The sequence below is a fragment of the Callionymus lyra genome, chromosome 8 (assembly GCF_982586985.1).
Source record: "Callionymus lyra chromosome 8, fCalLyr1.hap1.1, whole genome shotgun sequence".
Lineage (NCBI taxonomy): Eukaryota > Metazoa > Chordata > Actinopteri > Syngnathiformes > Callionymidae > Callionymus > Callionymus lyra.
In genome coordinates, this window is record NC_141825.1 from 538,198 (window position 1) to 563,197 (window position 25,000).

Sequence of the window (25,000 nt, forward strand, 5' to 3'; positions counted from 1 at the left end):
ACACACTTGCTGCTTTCAAGGTTTCGGAATGAAATAGATGTTTCAATATAGTCTGAAATAGTCGAAAAATTCTCTCAGTCCAATTCATTCTGCACAAGCTACAGATAAGAGAGGTCACAGCATTTGTGACCGTTTATGTCATCTTCTATAATCACTAACCAATGCTTGAGACGTTTATGTTTACATGGATTTTCTTCAATTTTTTAGACACCCTTTAAACTATTATTTAAAGGTTTGTTAGGTGAAGTGGGAGGGAGCATGACGTCATAACTTCCGCTTCTTGTTGCTCTGTTTTGGAGGATACTTCATCGATCTATTGCCCCTATCTATTGAGATTGCATTGTTTCAAGAAGAGCAGCTTATACAAAGTCGTTTTTAAAAACACTTAAAAACCTTTCGTGTTGCTAGGCTACACTTTCACTTCTTCATGCCTTCAAACCCATTCAATGATCAGAATCTCTGTCCTTGTCTCAGCATAAACCGGCACTGTTGAATTATAATAAATAAAGCATGATTAGTACTTGTAGCAAAAGCAAAGAAAAATCTGATTTTTAAGCTTTGAAAAGGACGTAAGTAATTAAGCTTTATTTTTAAGGTAACTTAAAGGCAAATTCTGTTGTATGGTTACTGTGGCACTGGTGGGTGCAATAGTCTGGGCTGATTATCAATAATCAAGTTTCAACAGCAAACACAGCAGACTTGTTGGTCTGCTCTGCATCTGAGACCGTGGGTCAACTCTAAAAGCTTTATTTGAAAAACATCACCCATAAAGAAAGATAAACACTAAACACCTTGGCCAGTGACTACTTATAAATATCTATTTTTCAGTGAATCATAAATCATTAATGTATCACTTATAGACCAGATAAGAGACAAGATGAAAAAAGGGTCACAGTTTGTAAGTAAGTAAGTAAAGTAAGTAATATTTATTTATATAGCGCTTTTCTAGACCAGGGTCACAAAGCGCTTAAACAATCAAAACAATACTCAAAAAAGTATATACACTTTAAAAATCAAGATAATACTGAGAACAACACAGGAGTTCCAGAAATCAAGGAAAAGCCTGAACAAATAGAAACGTCTTTGTGTCGATCCCCTAAACCTCTGAATTTTTTCACAGGCTTCTGAGAGAATATGAACGGTCGAGACCCTCCCACGGAGCTACAGAAAAGTATGACCAAGTCGTGATCCACAGGTCTGTTTGAAGGTGGTCCACCCAGCCCTCGCTGACGGGACCTCCATGATCTGGCTTTTTACCATCAGTGCTGCTTTAGCCACCCCACCAGTAAAATCACACTGACTGCTTTCTTGTGCTCAAAAAATGGCAAGAGGTACCGACTTCGGAGTCTCCACTCAACATTTGCTGTCTCTGTTGGTGTTGAAGAGCTGCTGGCTGCTGGGCACTGCATCCCAGAAGCCCACAGTGGTCACTGACTCCCAGCTGCCTCTGCAAGAGTATGCTCACTCAATCAGACTGGATGGTGACATCATTCTGGGTGGTCTTTTCCCAGTACATGCCCGCGGTGAGAGGGGGGTGCCCTGTGGCGAGCTGAAAAAAGAGAAAGGCATTCACCGGCTGGAGGCCATGCTATTCGCCATCGACCTCATCAACAAGGACCCGGAGCTGCTGCCAAATGTGACTCTAGGGGCTCGCATTCTTGACACGTGTTCCCGCGACACCTATGCTCTGGAGCAGTCGCTCACCTTCGTCCAAGCTCTGATTGAGAGGGATGGCTCCGATGTGCGCTGTGCAAATGGGGACCCGCCCATTTTTGCTAAACCCGACAAGGTGGTTGGTGTCATTGGAGCGTCGGCGAGCTCCGTTTCAATCATGGTGGCCAACATACTGCGATTGTTCAAGGTATGATCTCATTTTACATCTTCCTTTTTTTGGCTTTTACTTTTTCCAACTATGCAACAAACCCAAACAATTGAATGACAAACCTGCTTTTGTTTTAATATACATGACTTTTGTTGCACAAAGTGTAGCAGAAAGTTGACAGACGACTTATAAATAAACCAACTATCTTTTCATTGTTTAATATCAGGAGTTCAAGTAGACCCCAAAGTACCATCAATTGATATCTATGTACATAGTCTACATTACTTTTGAAATTATACTTGGATAACCCGTTGGTTTAATCCATATACGATTACGTAGTTTAACCGTCATCCTCATCTAAAGTGTTACCAGAAATCTTTGTTGAACCGTCATTTAAGCACTTAAATAGGCGAGCGGCAGAGGCGCGCGATCAATGACAAATAATAAGCTGAAGGCTGACCAGTCACAAAGTTAGAAAGGAGATTTAGAGTAGGCTTCTGCCAGCCCGACACCTCAGCAAATAAAAACTAGCAATGGGTTGTAGAAAGAAATCCCCCAAAATAATTTCATCTTGTCTTCATTTCCTGAGCACCTTCAGAGGGAGGCTTCCAGGGGACATCCTTAAAAAGTTCCTGAGTCCCCTGTCCACTGTCTTCTTTCAATACAAGAACAGTGGTTCTACTTTAAGTCTTGAGATCCTCACATTAGAGGCAAGACAGCCTTTGGAAAAAACTCATTATGGCTCCCCGTAACAGCCATCTTGTTCTCTTGGTCCCTCTCGAGATGAGCTTAGGAACATATATTGAGCGGTAAAGCGAGGACTTATCTATGTGGCCCAGAGCTCTTTCCTCACCACGACAGACGAATAAAAACACTCTTGACTCTGCAATAATCCATTTGTTGATCTCAAGTTCCGATCCTTTCACTCACTTGTGAGCAAGACCCCTACGTAGTTGTACTCCTGGACCTGGGCAAGGATCATACCTCAAACTTGGACAGGACGTGCAAAGCTTTTCCAAGTGAGAACCACAATCTCAGATCTCAGTTTAATTGTTATCTCTTCACATAAGTTCCTGGTCAGAAGGAGCCAACAGCACCACATTATCTTCAAAATGAAGTGAGGGGATCCAGCGCCGGTACATCCAGCGTCTGACGCCAATTATAGAACGATTGATCATTTGTCTTTAATATAAGACATTTTTATTTTCTCTGTAGTTGCATTAAGACAAAACTTCACACACAAAAAACACTTTTGAGAGCTGTGTTGTATTTTAACACACAAAACGATGGTGGTTGTCCTGACATTGAACACGTAACAGAATGAATTTCAATTGCGAACCTGCAGCAGTGATTTTTTAATAATTGCTTGAAAGTACTCAGTGAAATGCTGTGAAACCGTGTGTAAGCTTATCAACGTTGGCACGATATAAAGCCTGCTTGACTCTATAGGTATCAAATAATATAAAGAAAAGAACATCACAAACAAATGTTTTGTGACTTTTCAGTAGGAAAACAGTGTCAACAGCTTTTATGTGCCTGTTCTCAAGAGGGCGCCTTTGATCTCCTCTTGTCTATCAGCACCATCGGTACATGATGGAGAGAACGATGGCTACTTTATCGAGTCTCTCTGTCTCTCTGCCAGAGCAGATTGACAGTTGGAGGGCAAACACTCAGACAGAGAACAGCTCTGCCTCACAGCCAGTCTGTTTGAATTTTACAAATGTCAAGTGTTTCGCATTGAAAAGCAACTTATATGAAAGTCCAGAGGCGGCTTGGTGTTACTTACAAAGCCTTCGGGTGCTTTTAACCAGATCTACAGGATATCACTCCAGATCTAGATCGATAAGGACATATTTGGTTCTCCTGCTTTACTGATGCAAGATCAGACATGAATATGATATCATGGCAATCTGTGGAGCCCATGTGCATCACGTGTCAGTCATCCAAGAGAAGAAGACTTCATTTATTGTTGTATACTCCAAAGAAAACGATGAATTAGATGGGTTAATGAGGACATGGATGTCTGTACAAGTACACAAGTACAAGTACAATGGGATGGCAGCGTGCCTCAAGCAGATCCCGCTTTAGCCGAAAGTGAGGTTAATCTGTCTCATTGTTAAGTCAAAGATGAAACCAAGGTCCCCACTATGGGATCGTTCACCTGCTTCCTCCTGGAGGTGGAGAGAGACCTGTTATCAAAAGGAGCAACACAAATACCTAGTTAATGTAATCAAGCATACCATTTTTGAGTGTCTATTCGTTACACAAATGAAATACCTTTTGGGTATTTAAAGAAACAATATGTTACTTGTGAAATTATTGTTATTTATTTATATTTTCTGTGACGATCATCAGTTTAATTTTGAAGTTTTAATAGGATTCTCTTGCCATTATTTTCACTTCGTAACTTTGCCTGAACAACCTGTCTGTGGGTTTCACGTGAACACCAACTTGCAATCTATTAGCCTTTATGTTTTTAGGAAACTGCGGAAAAAACGGTGGGGTAGTTGTTTTTAAGAACGATGTAATAAAAAATGCATTTCGGATTTGAAAGTCTAGCCGTAAATATTGAGAGTTTTTCCTGAAACCTGTCCTTCCAAAGCTGAGCAGCTTCCATGCGCATACTTTTCCTCATGTCTGCTTCAATGAGCACAGACATGAGAGGCTGGAGGGTTGGACAAATAGTACTTGAGTTTGATATAATTGACATTTCACTATCTAAACATTTTATACAAGCTACCTGGAATGATGATTGCTTTCATGTTTGTTCCTCAGGCGAACCAAATCTATGGAAGGTTTTCTTTAGTAACATAGTGACATATGTTCCAGGGAGAGAAAAAAATAAACCAATACGCAAACATGTACAGTATATTTATAAAGTAAATGTGTATAGAATTTTAATTTACCAGAGAACACAAAAGCACCACTAAACCATAACAGTCAAGTGCCACGTTACTGTCATTTCTACCTCAGGTCAACCGTGAAACCTGCTGCTGGGTAGTGATGGTCTGATGAAGCTTCATGAAGCAGTGTCATTATTTTCCGAGTCCACTAGATGGCGGTCTCTGCACCATTTTCCTTTGTTTTGAACAACGGTCCTAATGAAACATCTCATCATTGTAAACTGATGGTGCCACCTACTGACCTCTTAAAAACATGACACTGCTTCATGAAGCTTCATCAGCCCATCAATACTGCTGCGTTGAAAGCCTCCATGACTGACAATGTGCTTTTTATCTTCGTAATAGAGTGGCAGTGATTATGTTGGCAAAGGTATAATTGTTGTAACTATTCATATTTGCAACTATTTTGACAAAAAGTAAAAAAAATGTATATATAAAATATATATATATATATATACTGTATATATATATATATATACTGTATATATATATATATGAGTGATAATTGAGCTGGAGCTGCTGAGATGCTCAAGTATGGAAATAATATAGTTATCTTAACTAGATCACAAAGCCTGAATGTATTTCTCTTTTTATCTAAGTTCCTTTATATCTGCAAACAATAAGTTTTATGCAAATCCTGTTATAATTGAATGATTCTATTCCCATTTTTACTGCTGCTTGCTTCTCAAATTGGGTCTCGAGATCATTCCCCAGTGGGTGATCCCTTTAGTATCTATTTCAAGATTCAATTGGCAAGAGGCTGTTCAAACGCACTCAAGGTTTCTGCACTGTGAATCCGAACAAAATTAACTTCCAACATGTCCATGATAAACTAATAAATAAGTTGAACTGCAGTCTGGACAGAGGTTGTTATTGAATGTAGAACATGATTTTCCCTATAATAATCAAATTCTTTTCATTTTTAACAGCAAATCTATTGCATTAATTAAAAAGAACACAATAAAGCCCAAATATTTACTCCAGGCAAAGTGCATCTGACAAACAACCTGAAAGGATTATATTTCAACATATTCTTTCCTCATGTGATATTTATTTACGACCATCTGCTCACTCTCACTAGAAGGAATATCTTAATTCCGACCCCCTCGTCTTTCCTACAACTCTTCAGCTCCTTGTGAAAAACCTTGAGGTGTTTGGCGCTCTGATGACCTTTGTATCCCCTCCAGCACATTCTAGATTTACCGCAGGGCCTTCTTGAAGAAGAGAGGAATATTTTATCCTTGTGAACAAAAAGAGTCTTGCACAGTCAGTGTCAGGTGTCCAAAGATCTTTCTCTCCGTGTGATTCATACTGTGTTATTATTTCATCTCGAAACATCCGTATAATATAACATTTTTTTTAAAGGTAAAATCATTAAAACTGGTGATTACAAGACATGAAGCATGGCCACCTGAAGGGTGACAATTTAGTTTGACTAATGCACATTATAAATGACACAGCCCTTTTTTGTTTACTTCGTAACTGATTGGGATTTGGCTCTACCTATTCAGACGTCAGTCCTGAATTTAAAATACATCTTTCCTTGAGCATTTAAGCCTGGATCACCTGCTACGATGCACGTTGCACCTCTTTAGTTTTTAGCTGGAAGGTGATTGAAGCCAAGACCCCCCTCCCTTTGGCAGCCCCTGCAGCCAAGCCACGGTGGAAGGTATTACTATCCTCTTCTTTTGAATAATAGGCCAGGAGGTGGATCTTTCTATCTGCATGGCTCAGATTCTACATTTACACTCTAGTTTTAGACCGTTTAGTTTACTTTCATTGGATGTGTCACTTCAGAATTGAGCTTCAAAGTCATCGCAAAAGATGAAATCTTTTTTATGGCGGAGTCACAGATCTTTTGTTTGATGCAAACAAACTTAAATTTTTTTTTTTTGGCTGACGTTATGAGTGGGAAACAATCAAAGCCAGCCATTATGTCAAGCAGTTTCAGCTGCATCAACTCTTTAACAACTAGTCTGATTCAATTCATGTTTATACAACAAATCCCTTGGAGGTGGAGACTTCCGGCAGGGAAAAACCTCATTAATCACATTTTCTCATGTGAATATTTACATGTAGAGAGTGTTATACAAACAGACACATACTGATGGGTACAATAGAGTTCCAAGATCAATTAAAGAGACACTTAATTTAAGTAAGTAATTTATATTTATATAGCACTTTTCTAGACCAATTTAACACATTACTTGACCTTAAAACTTGTGATTATATTAACATATCCAAAATAAATATATATTTTACTTTTAAAGTTTCATCTGGAATTTTCAATACCAAATGTCATTATACTCTAGTAAAGGGCCTGTGTGTGTGTGTGTGTGTGTGTGTGTGTGTCTGTGTGTGGGAGTAGATTTCAGAGTGTCCGCCTCGGAGCTCCAACTGAACTATTGTTGGTTTGGATTGTGTCTTTTATTATGTATATTATTACCCCAGGATCAAGGAAACAATTTTGCCAAAGATGAAATGTCAAAAACACGTCATGCTGCTTGAAGAATGACTAAAAAAACAACCTTAAATCCCCAAGTTAATTTAACCAGCTTTAACCATCACAATATTAATAAAATATCAATACAGTACTTGACTACTAGTACTTTAAATGATTGGTTGCTATCTCCATCCATCATAACTGAGGAAGTAGCATAGTAATTACTTCTAACGTCTGCTCCTCATGTCCTAGATAAGTATGGTATCTGTTGATGCAAGCAGCAGGCCTTATGATGAAATACATCAGCAATGATTTTTCTAAAACTTCTTACAAAGTTGAGGCAACGACATGCGGGACGAGACGATGGTCGGATGATGGCCGGTTGGTTAACACGACTATCCTGGGTTTGAGTAGAAAGGCTCTAGCAAGGCAGACTTAGTAGCTGATGCAAAAGACAAAGTCTGCATGAGTCATTGAGTGCCACAACCACGTTATATTTGAAAATCGTATATAGTTCAAAGATTTAAATCCACAATTTGTTCATAAATATACCTTGCTATGTCAAGATGACAATACAAGAGAACCACTAGCACGTTTCATGTTACCATGTTTTTTTTTAGAATCCCTTATTAGTCCCGCGAGGGGAAATTCAGCCATTCACACATACTGATGGGAGTAGGCATGCACACTTGCGCCAAGTTCACCATCAGGAGCAATCAGGGTGAAGTGTCTTGCTCAGGGACACAACGACACAAGCTTGTCTGGAGCTGGGTTTGAGCACATAACAAGTTTTCTCTGGTTGTTTGTAGTCCTGACAAAGTTCCAGATCCATCTGTATTTTATTGACTTTAGTAGTTAGACAACAAACAAGAGTTTATAGTCGTGCATCTTCACTCTCAGCAAGTATCCCTTTGTTGTGCTATTGATCATGTTCCACAAGCATGCTCCAGTACATTTGGACCTCCGTCTTAGCACAAGCAAACTGTAAATCTGCCTCACAGTAATTCAAGAGAGGCGTAGAACTAGTAGGTATGACAGTTTTTAAGGTTACACATCCATCCCAGAGACACTACAGAACTTTTGTTTACACACAAGCCGTTACACTTTTGGACTATTTGTTCTATGATTCTGGATCGTGGGAGGGATAGTAAGTGCACAGTGGTAGCGCTCGCACATACAATAAGAACATTTAAACTCCACATAGAAAGTTAATACTTTGTTTCAATCCCACTGAACTCCAGTTTTCAAATCATTCTACTTGCTCGGTCAATGCAGCACTGACTAAGTAAGTAAGTAAGTAATTTTTATTTGAATAGCGCTTTTCCAGACCAGGGTCACAAAGCGCTTAAACAATCAAAACAATAATCAATAAAGTATATATTTACTACAGCTATGATGGCTCAAAGCTGAGGATTTATCAATGGGTTTTGAGTTAACAATACGATTTAAATCTGTTTTATAGTTTTGGTATATATTTGAATCCAGCCTCTAGCTTTTTGCAAGAATGTAATGCATCGTCAAACTTGATTGGCAAAATGAAGGTAATTTAAATCTGCTACAAGTAAACAGCACTATGACGAGTGTTTAATTATTCGGCCGATTAAGTTGAATTGCTCTCACTTTATCGCTTCTTGAAGCCAACTGATAAGAAAAGATGGAATTGTATGCCGGTGTCCTAGTTTTTAAAAGTGAAGAAATCATTTTCTATAATTGATCTGAAAACTATCAAGGGAACTTTTATTTATACAACATTTAAATATCAATACTTAGGGAATAAAGGTTTTGGTCATTTTTAATATTTTTAAATCTTTTTTTTATTATTCTTATTAATTCTTATTATTCTTATAAAAATGATTCTTAAAGGTGGTATAGTGGTCAATACAATCAAAATATTTTGTGAAAGTATTCCACTCATGTGGTAAATAATGTCCATTGCAATTGTTTTCAATTATTTGTTTCAATTAATACAACGCAGACTTTGGCTCGTACAAAGCCATACCTCTAGACCAGTGCTCACAACATTCTATTTTGTTACTGAAAGCCACTTCTGGAACTCCTGTTGTGTTATCAGTTTTATCTTGCCCTTTAAAGTATATACTTTATTGAGTATTGTTTTGATTGTTTAAGCGCTTTGTGACCCTGGTCTGGAAAAGAGCTATACAAATAAAAATTACTTACTTACTTACTTACCATGTGAGCCAAAAGGCTACCATCAGCCGTCTGAAATAACTTACTTTATTTTTTATTGTTATTGTTATTAAGCATGATGAACGATATTACTCTTAACTTAAACTAACTTAATAAACTACCTTTAAGAGGTTCTGGTAAACATGACCAACACGGAAAATTATGTCAATAGATACATATATCCATGCAAAGACAGCTGTTTAATATGGAATGCTCTGTATATTATTCTGAAGAAAACCAAAGGATTTTGAAAAAATGGCCCTTATGTATGTGACCGCAGACAATTCCAACATCAACAGCCCAGAAAGATTGCTGTTAAGATGTTCCAAAAACAAAGAATACAGTCGAGTTCAGTGGACTTTTATGACTTTATACTGCTGGCACTAACATCTGTTCAATGTAATTTTCACCATTCAAATGATATCACAAGAATGTGTGATTTGTTCATTAAGACCAAACCCTTAACAGAAGAAGAAGAAAGAATGGAAAATGACTGTAATGTATGTAAACTGTCTGCATCTTTGTTGAGGACTACAGATGGAAAAGTAGGATTGTGCTAAATCTGGTGCAGCCATCTTTTTAATGGAACTGCACATTGTCCTTTTAAATAAACTGAACTAAACTGAAGAGTAACCTGTCAAGGACTGCCCTCAGCTTCATCTCCACCAGAAAAAAAGGCAGCTGTTTATTTATTCTTTCACTGGCTCAAAGGAGTGTAACAAAATTGGACGATACTTTAAAGAGACTTGTGAGACTTGTGAGACATCATAGATATTGAGAATCTCTCTCGCTTCGGAGATGGGAGCTCTTGACGTCAGATCCGCTGCAGAAACCTTCATGGTATTTGATGTCAGAGACAATGTAAGTCATACGTTTCCTTCTATTTCATATGCTTCATGCTTTCATGCTGTTTCATGTTGTCTGTGTACGTTACCTCCACTATAATCATTGCTTTGATAAACCCTACGAAGGACATTTTCTAATCACTGAGTCACAGAACTACTCACTGGTCAAAAGTTATTTGTGAACTTTCTTAATGTAAGTGAATTTATTTCAAAATGTGAGATTATTTGGTTAATTGTATTTCAATATATTGACAGCCCTTATTATATTATATAGTTCTAAATGTTTCTTTAGAGTGTAAGTAAGTAAGTAAGTAAGTAAGTAATTGTTATTTGTAAAGTTCCTCACATTTGTAATGTGCCTCTTCTCACACCAGGGTGACATAGGGCTTAACAATTGAAACAATACACAGTGAAAATTCATACTTTAAAAGGTCAAGACAACACAGTGACAAACATAGCAGCCCAAAGAAAATTAAGAAAAATAGTGTGTGCTCAGTATTCCATAACCATCATTTATGAAGACTAAGAAAAAAGACATTTCTGCCTGAGAGTCTATCTGATCTGTGCAATATTCTAATACAGGCTACCTTGCAGTTCAACTGCAAATCTCTATGATCACAATCAAGTTTTGTTTCTTCATCCTCAACTCATTAGCATGAAAAATGTATTTTGCTTGCTGTGTTTTCACTTATATTAAGTATGGAAGTCAATTAAAGTTGCCATTATAATAACACATCGTTAAAAATGAATCAAAATTTGAATATAATGTATGTGTCCACGAAAACCACTAAAAATGTTGTTAAATATTTTCATAAATGATCCAAAGAGTCAACCAAAAAAAACAAACACTTTGTACACTTTAAGTGAATGTTAAATTAACAAATGATGATATCTTTTTTAAATGTTAAAATGTTCACTCAGTTGCAGCTCTGGTATTAAAAGTTCATCTGCTTCCCCGTCTTCCAAGTAGACTGAGACTAACAGTATCTGGAGGCGGCCTGTTGTTGTACTGCACACGAACATTCCACCGTGGTAAATTAGTGATGAGCAGCGTGATTCATGTGTGTGTCTATGTGTGAGAGAGCCGGCCAGCCTAATGAGGACAGAAAGGCCCAACAACATCACTTATCTAAAATTAGCTGGAGAAGACTTCAGGCTGTAAAAAAAAACCCAATGAGGATAGGAGATGAGGGGTGTGGGGGTGCTGAGTGTCTGTGGAGGGGGTTCAGATAGCGCTGATGTGAAGGTTTCTCCACCCAGACAATGATCGCTTGTGATGGTTCAACCTTTGTGACTCTAATGTTACATTTAAGTATTGTATTAAACACGTCTAAGCTAGCGTTACTTCCTACGACTCTGTCCGAGCAAATAAAGGGCCATTCAGCGAAAAATACAAGCATTCGCATTTTTAAAGCTGAGAATAAATGCCCTGTTCAAGTTCACTGGTTTCTTGACTGCCCTGCATTTAATTTGAAAGCACACCGTGACCTTTGACATGCACTCTCACTCTAATAAACAGAACTTTAAGCTGAAGCTGTGGACTCTAGAATTCGCCTCATTTTGTCTATTAAATGAAAAAAAATCAGCTTACGAATTCTTTCCATAATAGGAATTAAATAATAAACTTGACCAGATGGACACTTATTCCATATCAATTGTGATATACTGTATTTACAGTCAGTTTGTTTCACAAGATAAATACAAATAATCATTGACATTGTACTCCTTCAAGACAACAGACTTTGCATCGAGAGACAGGTTTAACCATCATTTCTAAATTCTTTTGAATGTGTTAAATCACAGGAGCCATATCTTAAACACATCACATTTTATATTACGTATATGCGCACAATAATGACACAAAACCAAACTGCATATCCACTTAAATATACAACATAGGAAACCTAGTAACTTAGCCGCATAATTGTATTGCAAAATGCCTTCAAAGCTGCAGTTGCGTTGGCGAGTACAAGAGATGAAACCTGCCTCCACACACCTTAAGTCTTGTTGCCTCGTCTCCCTGCTCTCTAAGCTTCAGCAGTTCTATTGTAATTACACTCAGTGCGCACCTTTAAATAAGGTCATCTTCCGCACACCGACACTTTCACTCTGCTGATGAAATCTCAATCCTTAAACACTTAAACATGACTCATATTGTTCAGAGAAATTAAAAATTCAATGCTCAATCAAACTCTAACTTAGTTTGTTTAGGCTAATTGTTTTCCCAACAATCCATTGACAACAGAAAGAAAACACACAATTGAACCGTTACTGCCAAACTTCATTGATTACCTCGATTCCCCTCATCAATCTTCTTTCTTTCCAACTATAACGCCTGGTTCTCTGGAGGATTCTATCTCAAACACAACGTTTTAAGGGTATTAACCTCCCTATCGGACTAAACCTGTCCAGGTTTCAGTCTGGAATGAAAAGCCTTGGGGTCAGCTTCCCCTTCGAGATTGATTTCATAAGGCGCGGAAGGTATTTAGAGAACGATTGGGTCTAATGGACGGTGTAACAAATTCAATTTACTTAAGCAATTTTGATCTGTTTTTGACGTGCTAGTGCAACCAGACTGATTTGGCACCAGGAGCCTCTTGTGACTGTGACTGTCAAACACACAGAGGCGAGGTTCAACTTGAATTAATAAAGTTTCTCCAGCACGTTGATGTAACTACGTATAAAAATCGAAGAGAAAGCATTTTACACTCGAGGACCATGTCTCTAAGCGAGGATTTGCGTGAGTCAGCCAGTTGAACTGTTCAGTGGAAAACTTATTTTCCCCCACAGTTTTAGCACCACCGATGATAAGACTCTAAGAATAGATAAAACAACAGGCAGTGAGTTGAACTCCTCCCTCCACACTGAGGGTGTCGCATTCGAGATCTTCCATCAGAAACTGCGTTACACATTTGCATAATATTTGCACATCCATTCCAAGGGCCAGCCTCTACTTCAGACGGAGACAGTTGCTCACAATGTTGTGTATATTTCCTCTTTGCGTAGGAAGGACAGAGCTGCTCTGTTGATGAGCCTGTTTGCTGCAGGCTCACGCGAAAACAGCACAAAATAATAGGTGAGAAAACAACATACAATACAAAAATTCCAGAGACTGAGAAGAGGAGCGGAGCCTCCCTTAGAGCATCACGACATAGAAGGGGGGAACACAAAGAGATGCTGGGGTCTGGAGGGGGACTCTTTTGCTTTAAAGTATGGTGCGGATTAACCGGGTTCTAATGATTAGAATTTGTTATTATGAGATAAGACATAATTACAAAAAAACACACACAGCTTTTCAATAAAAGGCGACTGAATCAAAGGATATGAAGGATGGCTGTCATTATCAGAAAACAGTTTTTATAAATCCAAAGAATCTGGACTAGTAAACATATACAGGAAATAAAAATGTTAATTTAAAGCAGCTCTATGCGCTTTTAAGTCGAGTGACGCCAGTGGACTAAAGCCTTAAAGTCTTAAAGTGTTTAGCCCCACAGGAGACCACATTTCCCATCAGCACTCGCTAAACGTCGCAAAAGTTGTCATGTCCCGGATTGCAGCAGTTCCATTGTCTGAATGGAGGATGATACCGATGAGGAAATGGATCAGATTGTGGATAATTAAATATGATTTGTGTTATGACGGCTTTGTAAATAACATAACTTTAACTTTGTATTTGTACCGTAATTCACCCCCCAACACAACCAGCGTGATATGTAGCATGTTCACACCATCCCCAAGAACTTTCACAGTGAAAATAAAAATCACACAAAACATTTAAATTCAAAGTATATGAGTCATTCAACTAGTTTTAAGTTGATGTGTCATCACAAGTTATTTTAGTACAAAAATATTAAGGTACCCAAAACTACCCAGTAGTGCTTTAAAAGTGGAAATGAGGTTCATACGATAGATTCTCGAAAAATAAATGTGTCAATACAAACCTTTCTTATGATACACACAGATATACTTTATTGACTAAACTTTGGTTTTAACTCAGTGCTGTGGACAAAAAGGCTGCAGTAAGAAAACAACTAATACAATTCACTTATTATCCTGAACTTACTTTGTAACTATTATCACGTACTGTAAATAAGTTTAATGGTAAATGGTAAAGCAGGTAAAATAATTTTTGGTCATTTTGCCACTAAGCTTGGAAGTTCACTCAGACATGGCAGCTAGTCTGAACCAATACATATTAGAAAACTGTGAGGTATAAAATCAGAACACAGAGATAGATCACAAGTATATCCATGAACAAGTGACCAACTGAGCCTGAAGACAATATTAAGAGTGTTTTATTTCTCATTAACAGCCAAGGTGACCTCAGCTTTCAATTATCAGGTTTCACGAAAATCTGTCAGGATTACCCGATGGCTTTTTTGTTGTAAAACAAATGTCATGTCTTTCCTGGAAACCGGTAGGAAATTGATTAATTTGCACATAGTCATGACCATTTATTAGTGCCTCTGATAATAATATCCTCATTAGACTGTCTCACAGCTATCAGCTTAGTGGTTTTATTGTCAGTGTTAATAAAGCTTTTTGTGCTTTCTACTCATTTTGTTGGCCTCAATTTTCAACGAATCCACTTTTGTAAAGTGTCTTTTTAATGAATTCAGACGAATGTGTGTGTGTGTGCGCTCGCCTGTTTGTGTGCTGAAGCTATTACTGGCAGTTTCCTCAACTTGTCTGCAAAACACTTTAATAGGACTGTAAAGATATGAAGTGCAAAAAAAAAAAATCGGGGTTCACTAAAAAGGACATTAAGGCTTTGATGACAAAACAACATATTGGTTGTGATCCAAAACTCATTAGCAAATTGGGATGAGTATTCATGCGGCCAGTTTCAGGGAACTCCGTGATATTAATAGCATGCACAGAAATTCACAAATGAATGTATTGTTATCTAGCATAGTCATGTCTTTGTGGATGGTTAAGAGCCAGTAACTAGTGATGGTCTGATGAAGCTTCATGAAGCAGTGTCATGTTGTTTAGAGGTCAGTAGGGGACGCTATCAGTTTAAAAATTATGTAATGTTTCATTAGCATAGTTGTCTAAAACAAAGGAAAATAGTGCCATCTAGTGGAAACAATGACAGAGCTTCATCAGACCATCACTACTGACATCCAGTCAAGAACAAATCCTTAGATATATTTGTATGTATTCCTTCTGACTTTTCTTATTAGCCAATATTGCAATAGCTGTTCATTTTCTGCTAGATTAGTAAATTCAATCAATGTACTAGACTGGACAAGTTTCCCAGTGCCTCATTTTGCACAACCATTTGAAACGCAACAGGGGTTCTCGTTTCACTTTTGATGCAAGAATGTCATGATTAAAAAGATCAATTTCATAGATGTTCAAACATTTTAGATGAATATCAGTAATCCGGCGTCTTCTCTGACAAAGACAAAAGGAGGTTCTGAGACAACAGAGGATTTAGATCTGTATCACCACATCAAGACAGTCCCACGATCTCCCTCGGCAGCTCGTTTTCCGGGTTGCAGCATCATTGCAGTGGATTGAAGCGTCGCTAACACAGCGCTTGATTGGTTGATTGGCAGAAAGAGGTCTCCTGGGGTTCCACTCTTGCAGCGAGAACAAATGTATCCGCTCCATCAGTCCCTCTCCGTGGACGGTATTTCATAAGTTTATCTGAGGACAAAAAGAGGAAACTGCTCTTTTGAAACAGCAGCCAAATAGCTTGAGATGTGACCTTTGGTGTCAGGCCAAAATCAGAGGTGGCTTTTAACACTAGCGGTTTTATATTGTCAGTTCTTATTAACTCACCATCTGAATTGGACATTCTTCAGAGACATAGTTAATAGTCGGATGTAATATTGTTATTTTCAATAAAATTGCATTCACCTAAATGAATGCGTATCTGTACGCACAGATCCAAAACAATCCATCGTTCACTTGACTTAGAAAACATACTATTACTCGCTTAATCTTTAATGAAGATAGTAAACCCCTGTTGACAAAGGTCTTAATTAGGGTTGGACGATCTATCGCAATTTTCAAAAATGCTATTATTACATCGCAAAGGTTGCGATTTTATTTAATATAATCATTTTATTTTCGGGCCGTCAAAATGACTTGCGAGCGGCGCTGAGCGCAGCCGAGTAGAAGCGGAGAGAGACGCTTTAACAAGTTGATCAGTGACCGAAGCTGAAAGGCAGCTGTAAGAAACAGAATAAAGTGTGTACATTTAAATCGAAACGTGAGTCTGCCGACATGTCTGTGTGTGCGCTGCTCTCGTCTCTGCCTGTGTGCTCATCAAAGTTACCTTATGCAATCAAATTTTAAATTATTTAAATAATAATATATTATTGTGTATGGCAGAAGATGCACTCAAATACAAGAGAAACTGTGCAAACGTGCAGTAAAAAAGAATGACCGAATGAATGACTTTTCTTTACTCTGTACTAAAGTTAGTGTAATTTACAATTGACTAATACATATAAATATTTACATCACACTTTTAGCATGTTTGGCAGAAGGTTTAAGTATTTGCAGTGAATAGGTTATGTTTGTTTACAAGTGTAATTAAAGTACCTAAATTAACCTTCTCCCTTTTTTCAATGTATGTTTAATTATCCTTTATCATAAAAATGCCTTAATAACTTTATTCTAACAATAAGAAAAAATACTTTTTACTGTAAAGTTAATCATTTATTGTATTAGATTTAAAAATGTATAAAAAAGTACATAAAAAAATAATCGCAATATTTCGTAAAATAATCGCAATTATATATTTTTTCAATAATCGTTCAGCCCTACTCTGAATGTTGAAAATGTAACGGAGAGAACAGGATCGATAGTTCACACGACCAAAATGTATTTTCTCTGCTGTGTGTCTGAACTCTTTCTTAGAGATAAGGTGACGAGCTCATGCATTTAAGATGATGTAGAACCTCTGCTCCTCCACATTAAGAGGTGGTTGAGGTGGCTCTGGCACCTTTTTCAGATACATCCTGGGTGTGTTTCCAGAAAGTCCAACCAAGAAAAGACCACATGGTTGACCCAGGTTACATTGGATAGACTTGTCTATGGCTTAGGAGCCGGAAGAGGTTTCTTGAGAGAAGTCTGGACCCCCACCCCCTCCTCCCTACCTCTAAAAGGCAGTTAAAGATGGATGGATTATAGTGCACCAAGGTATTTATAAATCCATCCAAAAAATCTTTCGCATCATATTACTAATGAAATTTATACAGCAGCTACAAAATGCAAATCATGACTTGCCAAGGTCAGTAGACGTCACTTAAGGAGGAGTTCAGACACTTTTAAACTGTCAATAGAATTTCCGTATTATTTCCAAATGTGCAAGTAATAGTGATTTTCCTTCCATCACCATGTTTGTGCAGAAGTTTAAAGGTTAAGAACCATCTTTAAATGTATTTTGTTCATTCAAGTCAAGTCAAGTCAAATTAATTTATTGTCAAAAATGCATGTATTAAGACATACAGCGTAAATGAAATTGTTGTCCTCTCTGACCCACCATGAAAAACATTAAAGAGATCAAACACTTAAAACAATTAAAGACTTTACAGTTAAAGACTCAAACAGACATTAATTAAGACATTCAAGAAAATAAATAAGAATAAATAACCAACAAAATAAAATCAATTAAGGTATTTCTCAACTAAATAATCTATGAATAATAGAATGTAATGTGACTCCTTCCATCTCTCCTTTCACTCTGCCTTTATCTACCATTAGTTTTCAAAGATTGTCCAAACAAACCGGAATCCTTTTTTTCCTCCTGTGGGACAAGAACACTCGTTGCATCTTGTCCTTGGGAAAATCAATATCTTCTATCTACAACTGACCCATCTCTCCATCTCTATCAGCCTCATAGATCTTCGGCTGATACGTGTCTACAGTCCTTCTAAGTCTTCCAATAGTGTTTGTGCTGAATGTAGCAAAAGTATTTATGTTGGTTGGTGGGCTGTAGTTAGAGCGTGTCGTGTGCCTTCATTAAAGCCAGTGCCCACGACAAGCAGCCGCCACATGCATGCTGCTTATTACTATATTCAAGTGTTCATTGTGTCATAAAAACACTGTTGCCTCAGGCCCTGTAGTCAATCTCAGCTCCTCTTGTTAAGAGGTGCGAGACATACACAAACGGTTGCCATTAGGAATGGTAGAATCCTGATAATCCTATCCTATCCTATCAACTACAGTGACATTTGTTGGCTACACCAACAGCCAGCGCTGAGAACATTGACCTCTAGAAGCTTTTGTAACGAGTTGTTACTTAATATCGTCACTACTAAACTAATGTTTTAGCAGTACTCAACTGTCTCCCACGGTCAGTGGATTATAGCGGGTGATGGGCCAATGAAGCTTCATGAAGCAGTGTCATGTTGTTTAGATGTCAGTAGGTGGCGCCATCAGTTTAAAAATGAAGGGATGTTTCATTTTAAATTATAGCTTTGGACGTCTTGCTCCGATCTGTTTAAAATACAACTTACCTAGAAGAGAGATTATTATCGTCCACACAGCACACTGACGGGTGACGAGGATATAAATATTGTCAAACAATGTGTTTTTTGACAACCTACGTAATCCCAATACATGTATATTTTCATTATTGTTTAACTAATACAATCATAAATTACAGTCTTTAATGTGTACATATAAGCGTTACACAGCAAATCAGCTAGGTGTGTTGATTATGTGGTGATGGTAACACTTGGGAATGGGGAACACAATATTAAATATTAATAAGCTACTTATTCACATGTGTATTTACAGAAAATTTGCCACTTATTTACCATTATAAGGTTCTAACTCACACCTTGTTCATTGTAACGATATTCTACCTTTAATAGCTGATAATTAAGAGTTCACTCTTAACAACACCTTAATTACTGACTAATAACAAGGTATAAATAAGTAATTAGAGTTTAACTATGATGACAACTAGCTTTTCTCAACAACCCTTAATTAGGTGCAAATACAATAAAGGTACGGAATTCTGCAGCGAGAACTCTGACCCGCTCTAGTAGAAGAACTTACATTTCTCCAAACCTTAAAACTCTGCATTAGCTGACAGTTTCTTTCAGGATCAATTTTAAAATTCTGGTTCTTACTTTCAGAGCTATTCATGTTCAAGGTCCTCCTTAAATCACTGATCTGATCAAGCCTTACACCCCAGCTCGGGCTCTGAGGTCTGTGGATCAGAATCTACTGATGGTTCCTCGCACATGGTTCCGTGTTCCGATTACTTACTTACTTACTTAATAACTTACTTACTTACTTATTACTCAAAATAAGTCTGAAGTCTGTAAGAAATGATGAAACGTAAAACAATATTAAACAGATTATATAACATTTTACTTTAAATATCAGGACAACAACTTAATTTCAAATATATTTTTTTCAATTTTCAAACATTGCAAGACTTCCATTTTTATGACAGTTTGAATACCAGTACGTCCATTCAGTAACATCAATATGATCCTTAATCAAAGTTTCTGTGCAGTTCCAGGTTTTGGCTATAAGCTGCTGTTATAGGGTCAACAAAAACATCCTGATGGTTGACTGTGAGGTGATTGTAACCTTCACATTGAACATGGTTGTAGGATCTGAAACAGTGCTGAAACTATGACACTTCCCCCTCGAACATGCTGCTTGATCATGGGAAGGAGGTGATTGGTTGATCGCTGAGACACAACCCTGAGAATAGTCTCCTTCACTCCTCCTTGATGCCAAGCATTCCAAACACCCAGGAACCTCTGCTGCTCGCACTGTTGCTCTGAACTTTCATATATAAAATGATGAATGAAAATATTAATTACATCCTAATACATACTTGAAAAATGTATGAATGTCAACAAATGCCTGCATAAATGTGTGTGTAGGAAAATAAAAATATTGATTCTAAATTAATAATAATATACATATCACATATTGTCCTTATATGTGTTTAGAAAGTGCATGTTTTAAATGTTAAGAGTTTAAGTGTGTTGGATGAACATTAAAATGTATCAAAAAAATAAATGCTTGTACATACAAAAATAAAAAACTATAAACTGTTTTTATTTTATTTGTTAACTTGTTGGCAGCATTTGTTGATTTACCTTTATTGTGAAAGTTATTTAGGGTAAAGTGTCCGGTTAGCAAGTTACTTTTTAATTTACTAACTGTTTAGTAAAATTAGTAGCACATGGAAAAAACATTTAACTTTGACGTAACAGCAAAACACATTGTAAATGACGAAGAGTAACAGTGTCGTTCACTTACCATTTTACTTTCTCAAAAAGAAAAAAAATTGATTTTTTCCTGTAGTGATAAAGTCTGAACAAGATTTTCGCCTTCAAAACTGGTTCTATTGTGTGCGGGTAACCAATTGGTCAATCATAATTCAACGCTTGCTCATTGGTTGAAATGTTTGCATACTAACCTATTGGTCAAGAGAGATGTCACTCATTATTTAACGCTTGCTCATTGGTTGTTGTTTATTTCGATTTCGATAAGAAAGAAGCCAAACACATATTTGAGTTCATTAGTAGCTAAGCTAACTATAATGTGATCAATAGTTACGCATTTCTTCGGCATCTTTATTTCAGGTAATGCCCGAAAAACAATCGTTATTTTATCCGTGGCTAAAATAGCGCTCCCATGTTGGACTACAAAGATGAATGACATTTAGATACATGTGAGTACATTTATGTGTGAATTCAAGTATAATGGACAATATGATTTGTAAAATTGGTAAATTACTTTAAGTATCCATTCTAAAGTGTTACCTTGGTGACCATAGTTACGCATGGGTTGTGAAAGTCAGTCTCCTCGGTCCAAAATGTTATTTAAAAGTCATTTTCAGTCAATAAAGATTTAGTTATGAAAGACATTTGTCATTTTCAGTGTTACTTTACATGTGTGAAACAACTCAACCAAAGTCCACTCAGGGAGATGAACTTTAAAATCTAAACTGGCAGTTACTATGACAACTATGTATTGTTGTACTGATGAAACAAAAATGGTCACTTTTCAATGAAGCTTGACTTGACTTTCACTCCCCAGTTTTCCAGGTCAACCTGAATGCTTTGCTCTTTTCCAGTTCGCCCCGATCTGACATGTTGTGAAGTGATTCGAGGTGCAGCGGCACGTTGAGTCACAGCATGAAGCGTCGCTGACAGCGTAGATGCTAACCTGACATTTATTGGGCTGCGGACTGGAAATATTTTTCTTTTTTTTCCCTCTTGCCTGAATGATTTGGTTGAAGGGAGATGAAGTGGAGGAGGACAAGGAGGAGGAGCATAGGAGGTGGAGGAGCTGTTGTCGATGGAGGGCTGCTCATAAGTGGAGAAGTCGTTTCATTCTTCTCCTGTCTCTGCACACACTTCATGCTTCATTTGTGTTTCCCTCAAACTCTCTCTTCCTGTCTGCAGCCCAACCATCACTTCTTAGTAAGTCAGAAGCTCAAGCCACAGTGGGACCCACTTTTTATTCTGTGGACAAAGCTTGATCTTCTGGGTGTTTGTGGGTGACATCGTGTGACCTGCAATGTAACAGACCAGATGATTGCGCCTTAAAGTTTATTATTAATATTAATAAATTAATAAGTTCTCAAGGAATTGAAAAATGGAAAGGGACTATATCCCATTTCGGTGATTTGGGTTACATAATTTACTTGTATGGATTGTATCTGTTGCTGCTGGTATTTTAAACATTTTGTTTACACATAAACAGTGATAAAGGTGTCCCTGAAAAAGATATACAAATGAATAATTTCCATACCTCCCTGAATATTTTGTGCCAAGCTTAATATGACAGATATTACATTTTTTTTTAAATGATTTTGTGATGTACCGGTTAGGATCAATATTATTTCACTAACTTCTCGTCTTGATGTGTACGTTTTGGCAGCAATGACTACTGAAAAGATTTTATTTTAATGGACGGATAAAGTCTATCTTATCTTATCTTATTTAATAACAATACATAAATAAATGAATTTAGGGCATTTATTCATTAATTGTTAATGAATGGTAATATATTTTATACCTAATATAAAGTTGACGCTATTACCTAATATTTTGTTTTGTTCAGGTTAATGCATGTTAGGGTACAAGCTTTGAATGTAGAGGGGTCCAAAATGAAACCAATTTATCTTAACCGTACTGTATTTAGTGCCGGGAGCTTTTTCCTCTAATAAACAATTCTTTATGATCCCAGATAACTGTATAAGTAACACACATTTGTTATTTTAGAAGTGTTCATGACCTTTCTAAAGCAACCAGTTGGTCCAAAGTTGGCCATTTTACATTTTGTCAGTTTAAGCACGGTAGATTTAATTGGTGGTCCAGGGCAAAACAGAGGTTCATTTCCTTGGAAACCATAGCAGAATCACACTCTGCTCATTAAAATGACTTTGATAAGTCAAACCGGGCAATTTTAATTATGTGTATAATTTAAAACATCTATAAATGTATGAATGAATATAGGTCACTCCCTGTTGTCTTTAAGAGCTCTATATATATATATATATATATATATATATTTAACTTCAACATGTAATTTCATGATATTGATTAATTCGCCTTTTTTTTCATTTTAATATTACATTTTACATACTTTAATTTCCTTTCTGACTTACTTTTTTTTTAGTAGATTGACACTGTCACCCTTTCAATAAAAAAAATGTGAGAGTGGCATTAACAAGGCTTTTAGTTCATGATAATACAATTTAGCGAAAGTGAAGTTTTAAAGTCAGAATGTATTATAAAAAATATTTTTTAATAAAAAGAAAAAATAATACATGTAATTTATGAAGATGAATTTATAATAACTGGTTAATCTTGGGATGTAATGATTTGACACCACTAATAGATATATCTAGGTTGGCTGATGCTCAGAATTACTGCACATTTCTGTCAGCTCATATATTGCATAAAGTGGTTACAAGCATAGCTTCCGATGCTCCAGCCTCAGGCAGCAGATGGTCACAGGCTGCGTCGATTCTCCTTGAGCCTCCGGATGATGATGTCATAGTGTTTAGCCACTGTGGATGTTCCTCCACATCAGCATCAAACAGGTCTAAGGACCGACCTTTACGTTTCTTTCTGAAGCATGCCAGCGTCGCTGTGACATTTTGGGGTTAAGCTGTTGGATAGTTGCGCACTCTTGGCAGGAAGTGATGCTCACAGTCAGGTGTCCACTGGCAGTCTACCACAGATCATCATCACATCGAGCAAGTAGACTACCTGGTTGTTCTGAATTTATTCCGATTTTTGCCGTAAGAATCTGATGAAGAGGTCCAGATCATGTCAATCTATTCTTTGAACCACACTAAACCCCCCTTTTCTGCACTTCTCATCCAAGCCCCACCATATGTGCTCCTGATCTCCCCAAAATTGTTTAACATTCCAAAACCGACCAAAATTAGATCCAGAGTGAGAAACAAAAGAACCATCATAGTGACTCATAATCTACCTGGTTGGTGTTTTTCATTCGTCTCTGGGAGACATTTCATGGACTTAATATGATAACATGAAAAGGGTCTGATTTCCATAGCCTCGTCCTCTGTTGCAGTTTTCCCACTGCGCTGACGTTCATATGTTCTGACAGTTCCAAGCTGGTGATTGGTTCTCAGACCCCGGCAACCTCCACACCCCCAACACCCCTCCTCGTCCTCGAGCCAGACCGGCTGGAAAATGTTTCCTGTCATCACACTGTCACTGTCACGCAGCGTGGCTCGGGATGTTAGAATCCGTATTATCGGTGCACAACAAAGTAAACCAAAAGTATAAAGACAAATGAACAGCAATGTTTGGATGGTATGTTTTTTGCAAACTTGTTTCATACAAATGTTTCTCGTGGTAACATGAGATTTGGAATGTTTGCCTCTTGAAGGACGGAACACTTATAGTAAAGCTTCTTCTGGTTCAACACAAGATGGCACTCATAGAATTGATAGGAAACTAAACTTCTTGATAAGTGTAGGCTTCATTGAAAACTCTTTTGTCTCTCTTTCTCTCTTCTCTCTCCCAGCTGGTCACAGCAGCAGTTTGGTTCTGCTCGAGGTCTCTTTTCTTTTATATGGTCTTGATGTAATGCTGTTATGATTTGATTTGTAATACTCACTAATTTAAAGGGCAACTAATGTGTTAATCTAAGTGTGTCTTAAATTGATCTTGGACCTCTATTGTACTCATCAGTATGTGTCTGTCAAAACTCTCTTTTCATTAAAGTATTTACATTAGAAAATGTACTTAAGTTCCTACCGCTGAATCGTTTTGATTTTGTGGAGCTTGTGTGATGTTTCATTAGAACAGTTTTTCAAAAACAAAGGAAAATGGTGCAGAGGCTGCCATCTAGTGGACTCTGAAAATAATGCCAGTGCTTCATGAAACTTCATCAGACCATCAGTAGTAATATACTGTATTATATACTGTATTATATACTGTGCTATACGTCAAAACTAGTATGAAGTTGACCTTATTACCCAATATTTTTGTTTTATTCAGGTTAATGCATGTTAGGGTACAAGCTTTGAAGGTAGAGTGGTCCAAAATGAAACCAATATATTAGGGAAAACTCAACCGTACTGTATTTAGTGAAGGAAGTCTTTTACTCTTATAAAAAGTTCTCTATGATCCCAGATAACATTTGTTATCTTAGAAGTGTCCATGACCTTTCTTAAGCAACCAGAAGGTCGAAAATTGGCCATTTTACATTTTTGTCAGTTTACCCACGTTAGATTTAATTGGTGGTCCAGGGCAAAACAGAGGTTCATCTTCTTGGAAACCATAGCAGAATCACACTCTGCTCATTAAAATGACTTCAA

General features: G+C 37.2%; 1 protein-coding gene across 1 annotated transcript in view; it reads left to right on the forward strand.

Annotated features, from left to right (window-relative positions):
* grm8b (glutamate receptor, metabotropic 8b) overlaps window positions 1-25,000 on the forward strand; it is a 161,188-nt gene that overhangs the window by 1,664 nt on the left and 134,524 nt on the right. Inside the window, exon 2 of the mRNA XM_087796631.1 lies at window positions 1,121-1,861. Coding sequence (XP_087652757.1) covers window positions 1,322-1,861 — 540 coding nt within the window. The 5' untranslated portion in view covers window positions 1,121-1,321. The remainder of the gene's footprint in view (window positions 1-1,120; window positions 1,862-25,000) is intronic.